Source organism: Elephas maximus, chromosome 7, assembly GCF_024166365.1.
Source record: "Elephas maximus indicus isolate mEleMax1 chromosome 7, mEleMax1 primary haplotype, whole genome shotgun sequence".
Classification (NCBI taxonomy): domain Eukaryota; kingdom Metazoa; phylum Chordata; class Mammalia; order Proboscidea; family Elephantidae; genus Elephas; species Elephas maximus.
In genome coordinates this window covers 108,076,936-108,093,717 of record NC_064825.1, presented here as the reverse complement: position 1 = coordinate 108,093,717, position 16,782 = coordinate 108,076,936, and the positions used below count along the sequence as shown (strand labels likewise).

The 16,782-nt window shown below is 37.6% G+C and overlaps 1 protein-coding gene across 1 annotated transcript; it reads right to left on the bottom strand.

Moving 5' to 3' along the window:
* Positions 1-11,623: 11,623 nt before the first annotated feature.
* Positions 11,624-12,565, bottom strand: LOC126080275 (olfactory receptor 10AG1-like). The gene has a single exon (XM_049891530.1). It carries the CDS (start codon positions 12,563-12,565, stop codon positions 11,624-11,626), a length of 942 nt encoding a protein of 313 aa, XP_049747487.1.
* Positions 12,566-16,782: the final 4,217 nt, after the last annotated feature.

Genomic DNA, 16,782 nt, shown 5'->3' with positions numbered 1-16,782 from the left:
GCATATACTATTCCCTGAAATGGTGAAAGGTCAACCAGTTTTTTTTTTGGTATAATGACCCCGTGTATTCCTTCCATCTTCTTTTGATCCTTCCTACGTCATTTAATATTTTTCCCATAGAATCCTGAATCATGGGCTGGCTCTATTTCTAGTTTTTTTGTGCAAGCGGCGCACCATTTTTCATAGAGGGTGTACCACTTTGCAGTCCCACCAGCAATGGGTATGGATTCCATTTTCCCCATGATTTTGCCAACATTTGTTGTTATCTGTTTTGTTGTTGTCATTTTATTTTATTTTTTTTAATCAATGCCATTTTAGCTGGGGTAAGATGGTATCACATTGCAGTTTTGGGTGTATATCTCTAATGTCCAATGATCATGAACATGTTCTCATATATTTTTTCATGTTTGAATGAACTCTGGTGAGCTTCCTGCTCATTTCCTTTTCCCTTTTTGTGAATGGGTTGTTTGTCTTTTTGCTGTTGACTTGTTGCAACTTTTTACAGATTTTAGTTTTCTGGGTACCTTTATCTGGTAAGTTGTTTCCCAAGATTTTTTTGCTGTCTCTCAGCTGTCTATTTACTCTTTTAATAAGGTCTTTTGATGACCATAAGTTTCCAGTTTTTTCGATGTCCCATTTATCTCTTTTGTCTTCTTCTATTCATGTATTTGTTATGTTTGTTATTCTATTTATATAAAACCTTAGGTCCCACGTTATGTCCCTTTGTGTTCTTCCATGAAAGTTCATGGTATTAGTTCTATCTTTTAGGTGTTTGACCCATTTTGAGTTACTTTTTGTGTGTGGTGTGAGTGTGGGTCCTGTTTCATTTCCTGCAAGTGAATATTCAGTTTTGCCAGCACCATTTATTAAAGAGACTGTTTCTGCCCCACTGAATGGACTTTTACTCATTTTCAAAAACCAGTTTTCCGTAGATGGCTGGGTTTAATTCTAAGTGCTCAGTTCCAGTCCACTGGTTTGTATGTCATCGTTGAACATATACTAGGCTGTTTTTAAAGCAGCTGCATAGTATGTTTTAATATTGAGGAGTGTGTGGCCTCCTGCTTTGTTCTTTTTCTACAACATTGCTTTGTCTATCAGGGTTTTCTTTCCTTTCCATATGAAGTTGATCATCAGTTTTTCCATTTCAGTAAAGAATGTTGTTGGGTTTTTATTGGGTTTTTATTGTATCTGAAGATCGCTTTGATAGAATTGACATTTTCACTATATTAAGTCTAACAATCCATGAGCACTAGATGTATTTCCATTTATGTAAGTTTCTTTTAGTCTCCTGTAGTAGTGTTTTATAATTTTCATTTTATAATTCTTTTATTTCCCTAGTTAGATTAATTCCTAGGTTTTTGTCAATTTGGGGGCTAATGTAAATGGTATTGTTTGCTTGATTTCTTTTTTGGAGCCATTTTTGTTAGTGTAGAGGAACACAACTGATTTTCATGTGTTGCTCTTGTACCCTGCAAAGTTGCTAAATTCTTCTATTAGTTCCAGTAGTTTTCTTGTGTAGTCTTTAGGGTTTTCTATGTATAAGATCATGTCATCTGCAAATACAGTTTTACATCTTCCTTTCCAACTTGTATACTTTTTTATTTCTCTTTCTCTTTTCATTCTTGGTGGCATGAGGGCCCAGAAAGAGACTGTAGCACTGTGGGTGTGCACGTTCAAGTGGCGCCTGCATGTCACACAGAACCATCTGTAAACCAGACAGGAGATTACTCTTCCTTAGTCAATTGGTCATAAGGAACTCTCCATAAGACCACAGGTGAAGACTGAGAGATGGAAGGTAATGCGACCAGAGTGGAGACCATAGGCATTTGGGCCACTTGCTCATGCAACTTACTTGTGCCTTCAGGTCCTGCTTGGGCCCAGTCTCATAGGTACCACTTCTGTTTAATGATGGAGTGTTGCTATGCACATCCAACTTTATGACTTTGTGGGTCAGACTACACCCAGTTCATGATATGCAGCTCAGGCTGCATGGTGACTTGGTGTCCCAAGATTAAGCGTTCAGTCTCTACTAAGGCCAAGTGACAAGCCAAAAGCTGTTTCTCAAAAAGACAGTAATTATCTACAGCGGATGGTAGAGCTTTACTCTAAAATCCTAATGGTCTGTGTTGTGTGTGATTCACCAGTAGGGGCCTGCCAAAGTCTCCAAACTGCATCTATATTTGCAACAGACACTTCAGGCTTCATTGGATCAGTCAGTTCATGTGGCCCAAGTGGCAGAGCAGCTTACACAGCAGCCTGAACCTGTTTCAGAGTCTACTTTTGTTCTGGGCCCTGCTGAAAACTTGCAGCTGTTCAAGTCACTTGATAAATAGGCTTCAATAGCACACCCAAATGAGGAATATGTTGCCTTTAAAATCCAAAGAGGCCCACTAGGTGTTGTGCTTACTTTTCAGTTGTGGGACAGGCCTGACGCAATAACTTATTCTTTGCTTTATGAGGAATACCTTGACATGCCGCATACCACCGGACCCATAGAAATTTCACTGAAGTGGAAGGTGCCTGAATTTTTGTGGGATTAATTTCCCACCCTCTAGTACACAAATGTTTTATCAATAAGTCATTGGCATTTCTTCCTTATTGGTCCAATAAGCATAATGTCATCAATGTAATGGACCAGTGTGACGTCTTATGGAAGGGAAAGGTGATCAAGGTCCCTGAGGACTAAATTGTGACACAGGGCTGGAAAATTGATGTAGCCCTGGAGTAGGCAACTAAAGTTGTATTGCTGGCCTTGCCAGCTGAAGGCAAACTGCTTCTGATGGTCCTTCAAAACAGGTATGGAGAAAAAGGCATTAGTCAGATCAATAACTGCATACCAGGTTCCGGGAGATGTATTAATTCACTCAAACAATGAAACCACATCTGGAATAGCAGCTGCAACTGGAGTCACTTTCTGGTTAAATTTTCTGTAATTCATTGCCATTCTCCAAGATACATCTGTTTTTTACACAACCCAAAGAGGCAAGTTGAATGGTGATGTGGTGGGAATAACCCCCTTACATCCTTCAAGTCCCTGATGGTGGCAGTAATCTCTGCAGTCCCTCCAGAAATGAGGTATTGCTTTGGGTTTACCATTTTCATGGGTAGGGGCAATTCTGATGGTTTCCATTTGGCTTTTCCTACTGTAATAGCCCTAACTCCATTTATCAGGGATCCATTGTGGAGGTTCTGCCAGTTACTGAGTATATCTATTTGAATTACGCATTCCTGAACTGGGGAAATCACTGAAGAATGGGTTCAGGGAATCACTGGACATACTGTATGATGGACATGAGCTAAGACTGCATTAATAACCTGACCTCCATATGCCCCAATGAATTGTGGGCCACAGTGACATTTTGTGTCCCCAGGAATTAGTGTCTGTTCAGAGCCAGTAATCCCCAAAAAAGTCTGATTATCTCCTTTTCCCCAATGGGCAGTCACTCTCATAAAAGACCATAGATCTCTTTGAGAAAGGCTGGGAGAAAAATTAACAGTATAAGTTTTTGACAGTGTATTGGAGTCCTTCCTCAAGGGGATCTGGCCTCCCTTTCATTCAGGGGATTGTAGGTATTTAAACTCACTCAAGTCTGGGAATTGATTGAGGGGTCATGATTTTCTATTCTGGGGATTCGAGTTAGACTGCTGTTCACTTGATCTAGAATCCATCGGCTTCTACAGATCAAGTAAATATTTACTAGGTTTTCCGTCTATTTTACCCCTAGGAACAACATAACTAAGTAACCAAAACGTAAGTTCATACAAATCAGACTATTTCGATTACTGCTTTGACTCTGCTGTCCATTACAGTAGTTACACCCACTTTGTGGATTGAGTGCTGACACTTGGCCTTTACCACCAAAGGGTCCAATCAACCTCATTGTAGTTAGGTGTCTGAAGTCCATTAGGGCAGTTCCCACTGGCAAATCTGACTTACATAAAATAACAATCACAGCAGTCTTCAAGGACGCTGGGGCTTCCTTCACAAATTTGAGCTTCACCGTTGCAGTAATAGATATTTTCCCTGGCCACTCCATGTGAGTCCAACCTGAAAAATCCATCTAATGTGCCAATTTTCCTAAACCTTTGGATACCTTCATCTACAGTGTGCCAAGGCAAGTCTGGTACTTCAACTTGATTTAGCATAAGCCTTGGAATAATCCATTCTTTAGAAACCCAATCAACTAAACTGTTAGATTCTTTTCCTAACTTCTCAAGCTGAAACGCTGAATGAAAAATCTTTGCTTAGGAGGCCCATATCAATACACTCAGAATGATCCATCTTTATGTTCCTTAGACATTTATCCCATACCTTTGCAGCCATTCCCACACATATTGCCCAGGTTTCCATTTGTACACATTAGAAAACATAAAGCAGTTCTTTTAGAGTGTAGCTTATCTTATCTCCTCCTCAGTCACACACTGTACTTCACCTTAAGTCTAGTTATTGATCAAGTAGCCCAAATCAGTGGTGGGGAAATGTTTTGAGAACATTCAGCATTGTGTTGTAAAGCATCTGTCTTGCTTGATGCCCCAGGCAATAACCCAGACAAAGGCTCTTTAGACAAGGCTGGGTTAATCTCATTAGATGGGGGTGGAGGGGGAAATGGTTCTACTGGGAAGGGTGGTTTAGCAGACAAGCAGGGAGTAATCTCTTCAGATAGGAGTGAGAGGGCTTGTTCTATTGGTAGGAATGATTCAATGAAATTTAGGGGCTCAACTTCTCCAGCTTCCTGATGATCTAGCCATATGTCCTCATCCTAAGTTTCAGGATTCCATTTCTGCCTAATCAATGCCTTCCCTTTAACTTCAGACACCTCTCAAGGTTGGTAATTGTGTTGGCATTGTAATTCAGCCACTCTTAGGATAAGATTCTGTGTTCGTTTTTTGACAATAACAACTCTGTTACTACAAGAAATTATTTGCTTGGCATACAGATTGAATAGATATGGTGAAAGAATACATCCCTGATGCGTACCTTTCCTGAATTGAAACCACGCAGTATCCCCTTGTTCTGTTGGAACAACTGCCTCTTGATCTTTGTGCAGATACCTCATGAGCACAATTAAGCATTCTCGAATTCCTATTCTTCACAAAGTTATCCAAAATTTGTTATGATCCACACAGTTGAACATCTTTGCATAGTCAATAAAACACAGGTAAATATTCTTCTGGTATTCTCTGCTATCAGCCAGGATCCATCTGACATCAGCAGTGATATCCCTGGTTCCACATCCTCTTCTATATCCAGCTTGAATTTCTGGGAGTTCCCTTGATATATTGCTGCAGCCTTTTTTGAATGATCTTCAGCAAAATTTTGCTTGCATGTGATATTAATGATATCCTTCAATAAATTCCACATTGGGCTGAATCACCTTTCTTGGACCAAAAAAAAAAAAAAAAAAACCCATTGCTGTTGAGTCAATTTGGGCTCATACCGACCCTACAGGACAAGAGTAGAACTGCCCCATACAGTTTCCAAGGAGTGCCAGGCAGATTCAAACTGCCGACCTTAGGTTAACAGTTGTAGCACTTAACCACTACGCCACCAATCCATTCACCTTTCTTGGGAATAAGCATAAATATGGGTCACTTCCAGTTGGTTGGCCAATAGCTGTCTTCTAAATGTCTTGGCAGAGACAAGTGAGAACTTCCAGGGTTGCATCCGTTTGTTGAAACATTTCAGTTGATATTCCGTCCATTCCGGGAGCCTTGTTTTTTGCCAATGCCTTCAGTGTAGCTTGGACTTCCTTCAGTACCATTAGTTCCTGATCGTACGCTATCTCTTGAAATGGTTGAATGCTGACCAATACTTTTTGATATAATGACTCTGTGTGTTCCTTCCATCTTCTTTTAATGTTTCCTGCGTCGTTTAATATTTTCCCCATAGAATCCTACACTATTGTAACTCGAGGCTTGAATTTTTCTTCAGTTCTTGCAACTTGAGAAACGCCAAGTGTGTTTTTCCCTTTTGGTTTTCTATTTCCAGCTCTTTGCACATATTATTATAATACTTTGTCTTCTCGAGCTGTCCTTTGAAATCTTTTGTTCAGTTCTTTTACTTCATCATTTCTTCCTTTTGCTTTAGCTGCTTGATGTTCAAAAGCAAGGTTCAGAGTCTCTTCTGACATCCATTTTGGTATTTTCTTTCTCTCCTGTTTTTTCAATTACCTCTTGCTTTCTTCATATATGATGTCTTTGATGTCATTCCACAGCTTATCTGGTCTTTGATCATTAGTGTTCAAAACATCAATCTATTCTTGAGATGATTTCTAAATTCAGGTGGGATATGCCTCAAGGTCATACTTTGGCTCTTGTGGACTTGTTCTAATTTTCTTCAGTTTCAACTTGAACTATCATATAAGCAATTGAAGGTCTGTTCCACAGTCTGCCCCTGACCTTGTTTTGACTGACGGTGTGGAGCTTTTCCATCGTCTTTTTCCACAGATGTAGTCAATCTGATTCCTGTGTGTCCTATCTGGCAAAGTCCTCCTGTATAGTCACCATTTATGTTGGTGAAAAATGTATTTGCAATGAAGAATCTGTTGTTCTTGTAAAATTCTACCATGCAATCTCTGGCATCGTTTCTATCACTAAGGCCATATTTTTACAACTGTGAGTCCCTCTTCTTTGTTTCCAGCTTTTGCATTCCAATCAGCAGTAATTATCAATGCATCCTGATTGTATGTTTGATCAATTTCAGACAGCAGAAGTTGTTAAAAATCTTCAGTTTCTTCATCTTTGGCCTTAGTGTTGGTGCACAAGTTTGAAGGGTTTTATTAACTGGTCTTCTTTGTAGGTGTGTGGGTATTATCTTACTGTGTGTGGATACCTATTCTATTGTAATTCAGGATAGATCTTAAAATGGTCTTTTTGAGGATGAACGCAATGCCACTCCTCTTGAAGTTTTCATTCCCAACATAGTAGACCATATGATTGTGCAATTCAAAGTGGCCAGTAGCAGTTCCATTTCAGCTCACTAATGCCTAGGATATTGTTGTTTATGCATTCCATTTCATTTGTAATGATTTCCAATTTTCATAGATTCATACTTTGCACATTCTGCATTCCAGTTATTAATGGATGCTTGCAGCTGTTTCTTCTCATTTTCAGCCATGCCACATCACCACATCTTTTCACCATATCTATTCAATCTGTAGTCTGAGCAAAAAGAATATTTCAAGATCTATCCTGAAGTACAATGCTGTCAGTGATGGGATAATATCCATATGCCTACAAGGAAGACCAAGGAAGACCAGTTAATACGACTATTATTCAAATTTATGCACAAACCACTAGGGCTGAAGACGAAGAAATAGAAGATTTTTATCAGCTGCTGAAGTCTGAAATTGATCAAACATGTAATCAAGATGCATTGATAATTACTAGCAATTGGAATATGAAATTTGGAAACAAAGAAGAAGGATCAGTCGTTGGAAAATATGGCCTTGGTGATAGAAACAATGCCAGAGATTGAATGATAGAATTTTGCAAGACCAATGACTTCTTCGTTGGAAATACCTTTTTTCACCAACTTAAACGGGGACTATACACATGGACCTCACCAGATCGAACACACAGAAATCAAATTGACTACATCTGTGGAAAGAGACGATAGAGAAGCTCAATATCATCAGTCAGAACAAGGACAGGAGCCCACTGTGAAAGACCATCAATTGCTCATATGCAAGTTCAAGCTGAAACTGTAGAAAATCAGAGCAAGTCCACAAAAGCCAAAATATGACATAAAAAAATATACATACATATGTATAAATATGCAGTAAATGTGTATCTTGATATTGGGGCCTTCAAAGTGTCATCTTTCTTTCTCATCATCTTAAAGAGTTCTTTTGCAGCAGATTTGCCCATTGCACTATATCATTTGATTTCTTGAGTGCTGCTTCTATGCGTGTTGATTGTGGACCCAAGTAAAATGAAATCCTTGACAACTTCAATCTTTTCTTCATTTATCATGATGTTGCTCATGGGTCCAGTTGTGAGGATTTTGATTTCTTTATGTTGATGTGCAATTCACACTGAAAGATGTAATCTTTGATGTTCATCAGTAAGTGCTTCAAGTCCTCTTCACTTTCAGCAAGCAAGGTAGTGTCATCTGCATAATGCAGGTTGTTTATGAGTCTTTCTCCAATCTCGATGCCCCATTCTTCTCCATATAGTCCAGCTTTCAGATTATTTGCTCAGTATACAGATTGAATAAGTATGGTGAAATAATACAACCCTGACATATACCTTTCCTGACTTTAAATCATGCAGTATCCCATTGTTCTCTTTGAACCACAGCAGCATCGTGGTATCTAAACAGTTTTCTCATGAGCACAACTAAGTACTCTGGAATTCCCAATCTTCACAGTACATACAACCAAACCCAGTGCCATCGAGTCAATTCCAACTCATAGTGACCCTATAGGACAGAGTAGAACTGCCCCATATGGTTTCCAAGGAGCGCCTGGCAGATTCGAACTGCCAACCCTTTGGTTAGCAGCCATAGCACTTAACCACTACGCCACCAGGGTTTCCATCACAGTACATATGCATATATAAAAACAAAATTATATATGCATATATGCATATAAACATATCTTTTTTTATACACATGTATATACGTGTGTGTGTGTGTGTGTATATATATATATATATACATACCAAAACCAAACCCATAGCCAGTGAGTCTATTCCAACTCATAGAGACCATATAGAACAAAGTAGAATTGCTCCATAGGGTTTCCAAGGCTGTAAATCTTTACAGATTGCCACATCATTCTCCTGCAGAGTGGCTGGTGGGTTTGAACTGTTGACCATTTTTTGTTATCTGCAGAGTCCTTTAACCACTGTACTACCAGGGCTAATAGATAGATAGATACCTAGATAGATACACATATGTACACAAACATACATATACAATAAATATATATAATTACCATTTTTAATAAATAATCCAAAGTATATATATATATATATGTATATATATTTATATGTACATATATATATATACACACACACCAGTTGACCCTCTGTGTCTGTGAATTCTGCATCCACGGATTCAACCATCTGAGATTAAATACACTCAGAAGAGAGAGAAAAAAAAAAGAAAGTTCCAGAAAGCAAAATTTGAATTTGCCACACTCAGAACACCATGCTAAATTCATGCAAGTGAATTTATATGTAGGCATTCCCTGACATAGCCTCTCAGAATTTCACAGATTCTCAGTCGATCTCTCCAGGACTCATTGTTTGAGCAGTTTGCCCCTTGTTTTGGCATTAATCCCTAAACAATACAGTACTGTATACCAACTATTTACATTGACGTTACATTGTATTAGGTATTATAGGTAATCTAGAGATGGCTTAAAGTATATTGGAGGATATGTATATATTTTATGAAAAACTATGCCATTTTGTAAAATGGATTTGAGCATCTCCAGATTTTGGTGTCAGCAAGGGTCCTGAAAAAAATCTACCTCTGATACCAAGGGACAAATGCAGCTCAAATCTACCAGACACTTCTTGGAAACTCTATGGGGCAGTTCTACTCTGTCCCACAGGGTCACTATGAGTCGGAATCGACTTGACGGCACTGGGTTTGGTTTATATATATATATACACACACACACACACATATACATGTATATAGAATATCAAATACCATCCCAGAATGCAGTAGACATCTACTTAATATGCTTCCATCTCATCTGATTCTTGTTTCAAGGCTGGGTTTACAGCCTTAAGTGATTTAAAGACTGGAAAGATTTGTTAGCACACTCACCAACCTCTACGCTGTTTTTCTACGATATTTGCATTTCTAATTATTCCTTGATTGTTTTCTAGTAAAACAAATAAACCAACCAACAAACAAAAAGCAATAAACCAAACCCCTTGCCTTTGAATCGATTCCTGCTCATAGTAACCCTATAGGCAATAGTAGAACTGTCTCAAGTAGTGGCTGGTAGATTCTACCAGCCAAAGTGTTCTCTGCAGAAAATATAAAGCACTTTCATGGATTCCCATAGTATTTTGGATAATTCAAATTTCTTACCAGGGATTGAAAACTGCTGTATAACTCAGCTGCTACCTTTATTTCTATGTTCATCTGCTAACACATTTTTTTTTCCCCAGACTATTTGTTCTTTAGGACTCTAAGAGTGTAAAACTTAACACTCTTCCTTTGCTTTTGCATCTGCTTAAAATGTTCTTTAGTTACTCCTTCTATTTAGGACTCAGTTCAAATGTTACTTCTTCAGAGAGGCTTTTCCAGGTTTATCATAGAGACTATATTATTATTGTTATTGTGCCAGGACTACACTGAATCCATGCAAATGAAATGATGTGTAGGCATACCCAGCTAGCTGTAGCCTTCCACCATGTCATAGATCCTCAGTCTCTCTCTTCAGCACTTGTTGTTTGAGCATCGTTCACCTCGTGTCTTGTCACTATTCCCTGAACAACACTGTATAACAAATATTTACATAGCATTTGCATTGTATTAGGCATTATAAGCAGTCTAGAAATGATTTAAAGTATATAGAAGTTTCTGCATAGGTTATATGCAAATATTGTGTCATTTTATATAATGGGCTTGAGCATCCATGGATTTTGGTATTTGTGGGGGCCCTGTAACCAAACCCCATGGATACCTAAGAAACACTTTATAGTTTTAATTAATGCATATTTCAAACCTAGTTTTTAAAATGGGTGTCACAACTGTATGGACACTCATGGAAATGAATAAGTTTTATGCTAAGTGATATAATAGATTATAAATTACAACTCACTAAAATAAATCAGCCTGAGCAAAAATTCTTATTGAGAAAGGACATTGAACAATGAAATTATAGAATTACTAATATAATGATTTGGTTTTGTTTTTTTTTAACATATATACTACTTATATAATTTGACCAGAAAGTTCTGACAACATTACAAGAGATTTTTAACTTGGAAATGATTGTTTGGAAAGACAAGAAGTCTTAGTAATCTAGTGCTGCTATAACAGAAATACCCCAAGTATGCAGCTTAACAAAGAGAAATTTGTTCTCTCACAGTCAAGGAGACTAGAACTCCAAATTCAGAGATGCAGCTCTAGGGGAAGCTTTCCCTCTCTGCTTTCTTTGGGGTAAAGTCCTTGTCATCAATTTTCCCCTGGTCTAGAAGCTTCTCAGTGCAGGGACCCCAGGTCCAAAGAATACGTTCCCCTACTCGTTTTTCAATCTTGGTGGTAGGAAGTCCCCTGTCTCTATGCTAGCTTCTCTTATTTCAAAAGAGATTGACTCAAGGCATAACCTAATGTTGTAGATTGAGCCCTGCCTCATTAACATTATTGCCTCTAATCCTGCCTCGTTAACATCGTAGAGGTAGGATTTACAACACAGGAAAATCACCAAAACAAACAAATTGCCTTCTAGAAGTTTCTGACTCATAAAACAAAGTGATGGACTATCACACAACACTGAGAATCATAGCCCAGCTAAGTTGACACACATTTTTTGGGTGGCACAATTCAATCCATAACACAAGATATGTTAAAAGTATACATTTTTTGAAATTTAATTAAAAATACATAAGAAAGCAATTCTTATACATTTCACTCATTCTTTAATGAAGTGAATTACTTACATAGCAATTTTCTCAGTGCCATTATGACATCCTTGTTCCTTAGAATATATATCATGGGATTAAACATAGGAGTCAGGATAGTGTAGAAAAGAGAAAGCATTTTGTCAATTCCCTCTGAGTGTCTAGTGTTGGGTCTTAAGTAGGCAATAATCCCTGATACAAAGAATAACACCACAACCATTAGATGAGACGAGCAGGTAGAGAAGGCTTTGGCTTGACTTGTGGCTGATGGCAACTTCAGGATGATGGAGATGATTTTACTGTAGGAGCCCAGTATCAACAGAAATGGAACCACAGCAAATAACACAGCAACTACGTACACCAACATCTCATTTACAAAGGTGTCCCGACAAGCCAGTTTGAGTATTGGGGGAATGTCACAGAAGAAGTGGTTAATTAGTTTAGATCCACAAAATGGAAGAGAGAAAGTTTGATATGTATGCCCGATAGTGAGAGGGATTCCAATGGTCCAGCAGCCAGTCACCAACTGAATGCAGACCCTGTGGTTCATGACTGGAGGATAGTGCAGAGGGTTACAAATGGCCACATAGCGGTCATAGGCCATCACTGCCAGGAGCAAACATTCTATGCCTTCGAACAGAAGGAAAAAGCTCATCTGTGTAGCACAGGCAACTAAAGGAATTCTTCTTCTCTGAGTCTCAATATTAATTAGCATTCTAGGGAGAGTAGTTGATACATAGCAGATTTCCAAGAAGGAAAAGTTTTCCAGGAAAAAATACATAGGGCTCTGGAGAGCAGGATCCATTTTTGTTATTAGAAATATGGTGCCATTGCTCATCAGGATAATGATATAGATGATTAAAAACAATCCAAAAAGAAGCCACTGGATATGGGGCATGTCAGCAAAGCCCAAGAGAACAAATTCAATGATTTCAGTTAGATTATCTTGTGGTGGTTTTCCTTGATGATTCATCTGTAGAAAAGGTAACTTTACGTGGGTATTTCCTTTGCCTACCTGTATCCCTTTGCCTCTTCTCTAAGGTGTACTGAGGGGTCTGGGTTGGATTTTATGATCACCGCAATGGTTTGCACTTTAAGAATGACACTATTTATGTATGTCCCACATCCTCCTATTAAATCACAGTAAACAGTCCCCTCACATTTATTTTAAGATCATTTCCTTATACTTTGGAAGCACAGCCCAGGATAGATCAAGCTACACCTGACTCAGCACAGGCACTGGAGCAATTGGTAACTGCTGAAGATGGACCCTCAGCTTTACCATCTCACCTCACTTTAATTAATTACACATCTTGACAATCCTATTGTACTTCTCTATGCATTTTCTTAGTCAAGCTCCTCAAACACTATGTCATAAGCCAACTTCTAACACACATTTTCAACTGCCTGTTTCAACATTCCCTTCTCCCACCCCTGATGATTTTAAGCATATACCCATACCATTGCCACTGAGTCAATTCCACCTCACAGCTACTCTATAGGGACAAGTAGAATTACCACACAGTGTTTCCAAGGAGCCACTAGTAGTCTTGAACTATCAATCTTTTGGTCAGCAGCTGGACACTTAACTACTGTGCCACCAAGCCACCTTTAAGCATATAAGTTCTTATAATACAGCTCACATTAGGTCGTTTAGAAAGAAAAGTGTGAGAGTATTTCATTTTGCATATGGGAATAAAACAATTATCTTTCAGTAAGATGTTAAGTGGGCAAGATAAGAGGATTTTATTCAGGGAAATTGTCCGGGAACATTGATTCAGATACTACTAATAAAAGTGGTCTCCCTGGAAAAGCAGGGGTAGTAGGAGCATATTCGTTACCTGTGTTATATGTGGGACAGTAGGAGGAATGATGTTGGCTGTTGTTATACCCATTGTGGTCTGTGAACCCGAGATTATGTTTGTTGCTTCTCAAAAAACAATTTAGGTAACTGTTTCTAAACTCACTTTTCTTTACATATGAAGATACTGAGACTCACTAAGTGTGGATAATTTGACCAATTGCATGTAGATTTTGTGACTCCAAATCAGCATCTTTTTTTTTTAATGGATGAGTTTGACCCCTTTCTCAATGATTTATTATCTTTGCGATATCAAGCTATTATTTAAAGTTTCTGTTACCTCTTTGTGAGAATTAAATGAGATAATATTGGTAAAATGTATCTCCTACTTACCAATTTTAAGCTGATTTCTTTTTAGTTATGCGTCTATAATTATGATTATGATAATATGTCCTTTAAGCCTGTAGCCCTAGGATTTAACAGATTGCCTAGTTAAGTACTTGATAGCGATTTTGAGTTCCATTGTTGGATATTGTTTTCCCACCATTGTCTTTAGTCAAGGCCAAGATAAGGACTAATTAGTGAAGCTCCTAAGGTGCAAAATTTAAGGAGGCTTAGTCTCTCTTGCACTTGCACAATCCTGAAAGTAAATGCCTACTTAAATTTTGCAAGAGACAAGGTGCCTCTTGTCTCACCCTGATTTATATCTCTCCACCCTAACGGGTTTGCATCTTGTAAACCAAGTAGAGAAGAAGCATGGTGCCATGGTTAAAAAAAAAAAAAAAAAAATCATTGCTAAGGAGTCAATTCCAACTCATAGCTACACTATAGGTCACAGTAGAACTGCCCCATAGGGTTTTTAAGCTGTAAATCTTTAGGGAAGACTACTGCCATATCTTTATTCCACTGAGTAGACGGAGAGTTTGAACTGTTAGCCTTCTTATTACAGCCAAGTGCTTAAACACTGTGCCACCACTACTCTGTGCCATGGTTATAGATCAATATCTCCCAGATGGACTAAAATTGAATTGTAGCTCCAACATCTAGCTGTGTGATGACATCTTGTATGTTTATTAATCTTTCCATGTCACATTTTCTCTGCTGTAAAATGACTAGTGACTATATCAACATTAAGTGTTGTTAAGTAAAATAAATCATTTAATATAAATAAAAAATCTTGAAGAAGTTCTGGCATTTATAAAGCCTCTTACTATTGTTATCTATTATTGCTATTGTTATCAATACTTATTATTATCATCCATTTATTCTAATTGTTATTAAAACTAAAGTTTTACTAGCACAGTGTAGAAAAGAGAAAGAATTTTGTCAGTTCCCTCTGAGGGTCTTGTGTTGGGTCTTAAGTAGCAATAACACCTGATTCAAAGAATAATACCACAACCATAAGATGAGACGAGCAGGCAGAGAAGGCTTTGGCTTGACCTGAGGCCGATGGCAACTTCAGGATGATGATGATTTTACTGTCACTATACAACATGTACAATACTCTCTAATGAAATGAGATCTTAAAAGGAATTATCAAAATGTTGCAAACTCCAAAACTTTCAACTCAAAAGGTACAATTTCTCCATGAATTCTCTGCCAATATTTGGATTTATATCATTATCTCTGCTTTGTGGACATGTAGCACCTATAGTACCCATGACTGCTCAGCACTTAGAATTGCAATTAGGGTAATAGCCTTTGCATGCATTTTCTTTTACTGGTACTAAACGATCTGAGTGGTAAAGGTTGTGACTATTGTACTACTTGAAATCAATACAGATCCCAGAAAATGGGTGTATACCTAATGTGGTACTCAGGATTTGATTCTGAACTAAGATAAAGGAATAAAACCCAGTGCCATCGAGTCAATTCCGACTCATAGCGACGCTATAGGACAGAGTAGAACTGCCCCATAGAGTTTCCAAGAAGCGCCTGGCGGATTCGAACTGCCAACCCTTTGGTTAGCAGCCGTAGCACTTAACCACTACACCATCAGGCTTTCCATTATTAAAATGAAAGCATCACCCTTAAGAGGGAGAGAAGAATTAAGATCAAAAGAAACAAATCTTTATGTATTTTGAACGATAGCATTTAATAAAAAATAATTCTTGTTAATTAAATAAAATGACTGTGAGTGCTAAAAGAAACAACATTTTTAATTGTACAAACTCAACTTTTTGGTGATGAAATTATCCATGTGTAATATTACATAAGATTTGTCTGTGTTTTCCTCAAGAGAACAGGGTAGAAAGAGCAGAGATTTACCCTATATGTTCTCCCAAAACTATCTAGTTACTATTCTTGCTTGAAAATGTTTAAGTTGTTATTATTTAAAGGGAAATAAAACTTGATGGTATCATGTTTTTATTTGAAATCTGAGCAGCCATTCCCTAGGAAAAAATCCAAATGATTAAGGAATACGTAACAAAACTGAAGGAGTCCCGGTTGTGCAGTGGCTAAGTGCTCAGCTGCTAATCAAAAGGTCGTTGGTTCAAATCCACCAGCCACTCTGTGGGAGGCAGATGTGACAGTCTGCTTTTGTAAAGATTAACAGCCTTGGGAACCCTGTGAGGCAGTTCTACACTATCCTGTAGGGTGGTTATGAGTCAGAATCCACTTGAAGGCAATGAGTTTGGCTTTGGTTAACAAGATTCTGATTCAGTTAAGTATTAGTCATTGTCAATGCCCCCAATCTACCTAAACCTCAGCTGTGTTTATATTTTTGACATAAATTAGAAATGTAAACCTTAAAATTAACTTGAAAAACAATATGAACTTAAAACTTTATATTATTTTATGAATTCTTTAACATAAAAATATTATTTTCTTTAAAATAAGTGTTTCTTGGATTCCTCAATGTTTGTAGATTTATTTCATAGATTGTTTTATTTTAAATGTCTTATTAAAATATCAGAACTAAAATGCATAAATATAATGCTTATTTGCTACAAAGTCTTTGCTAGAAATGAAGTTTTCCTATAATATTATTTAGTATTCTTACAAAAACATAGCAATTTTTCAAATTGGCAGAGTTTCAAAGTTATTAATATCACTATTTAAAATCATTGTTTAAGGTAAATTATATTTAATAGAGTCAGAAATATAAACGAGCTGCTTTAGTAAAACAGTACATTTGCTACTGCATGTTAAAAATTAATTTTAATAATATCATGAACTAAAGTTGAATATTAATAAAATATTACATATTTACGTTTCTTATTTTGGATAATAGGAGACCTGAAGGTGCTGTGGTTAAAGTGCTCGTCTGCTACCCAAAAGGTCTGCAGTTAGAGCCCACCATCTGCTCCATATGAGAAAGTTGTGGCCGTCAGCTTCCTTAAAGATTTATAACCTTGGAAACATGATAGGGCAGTTTTACTCTGTCC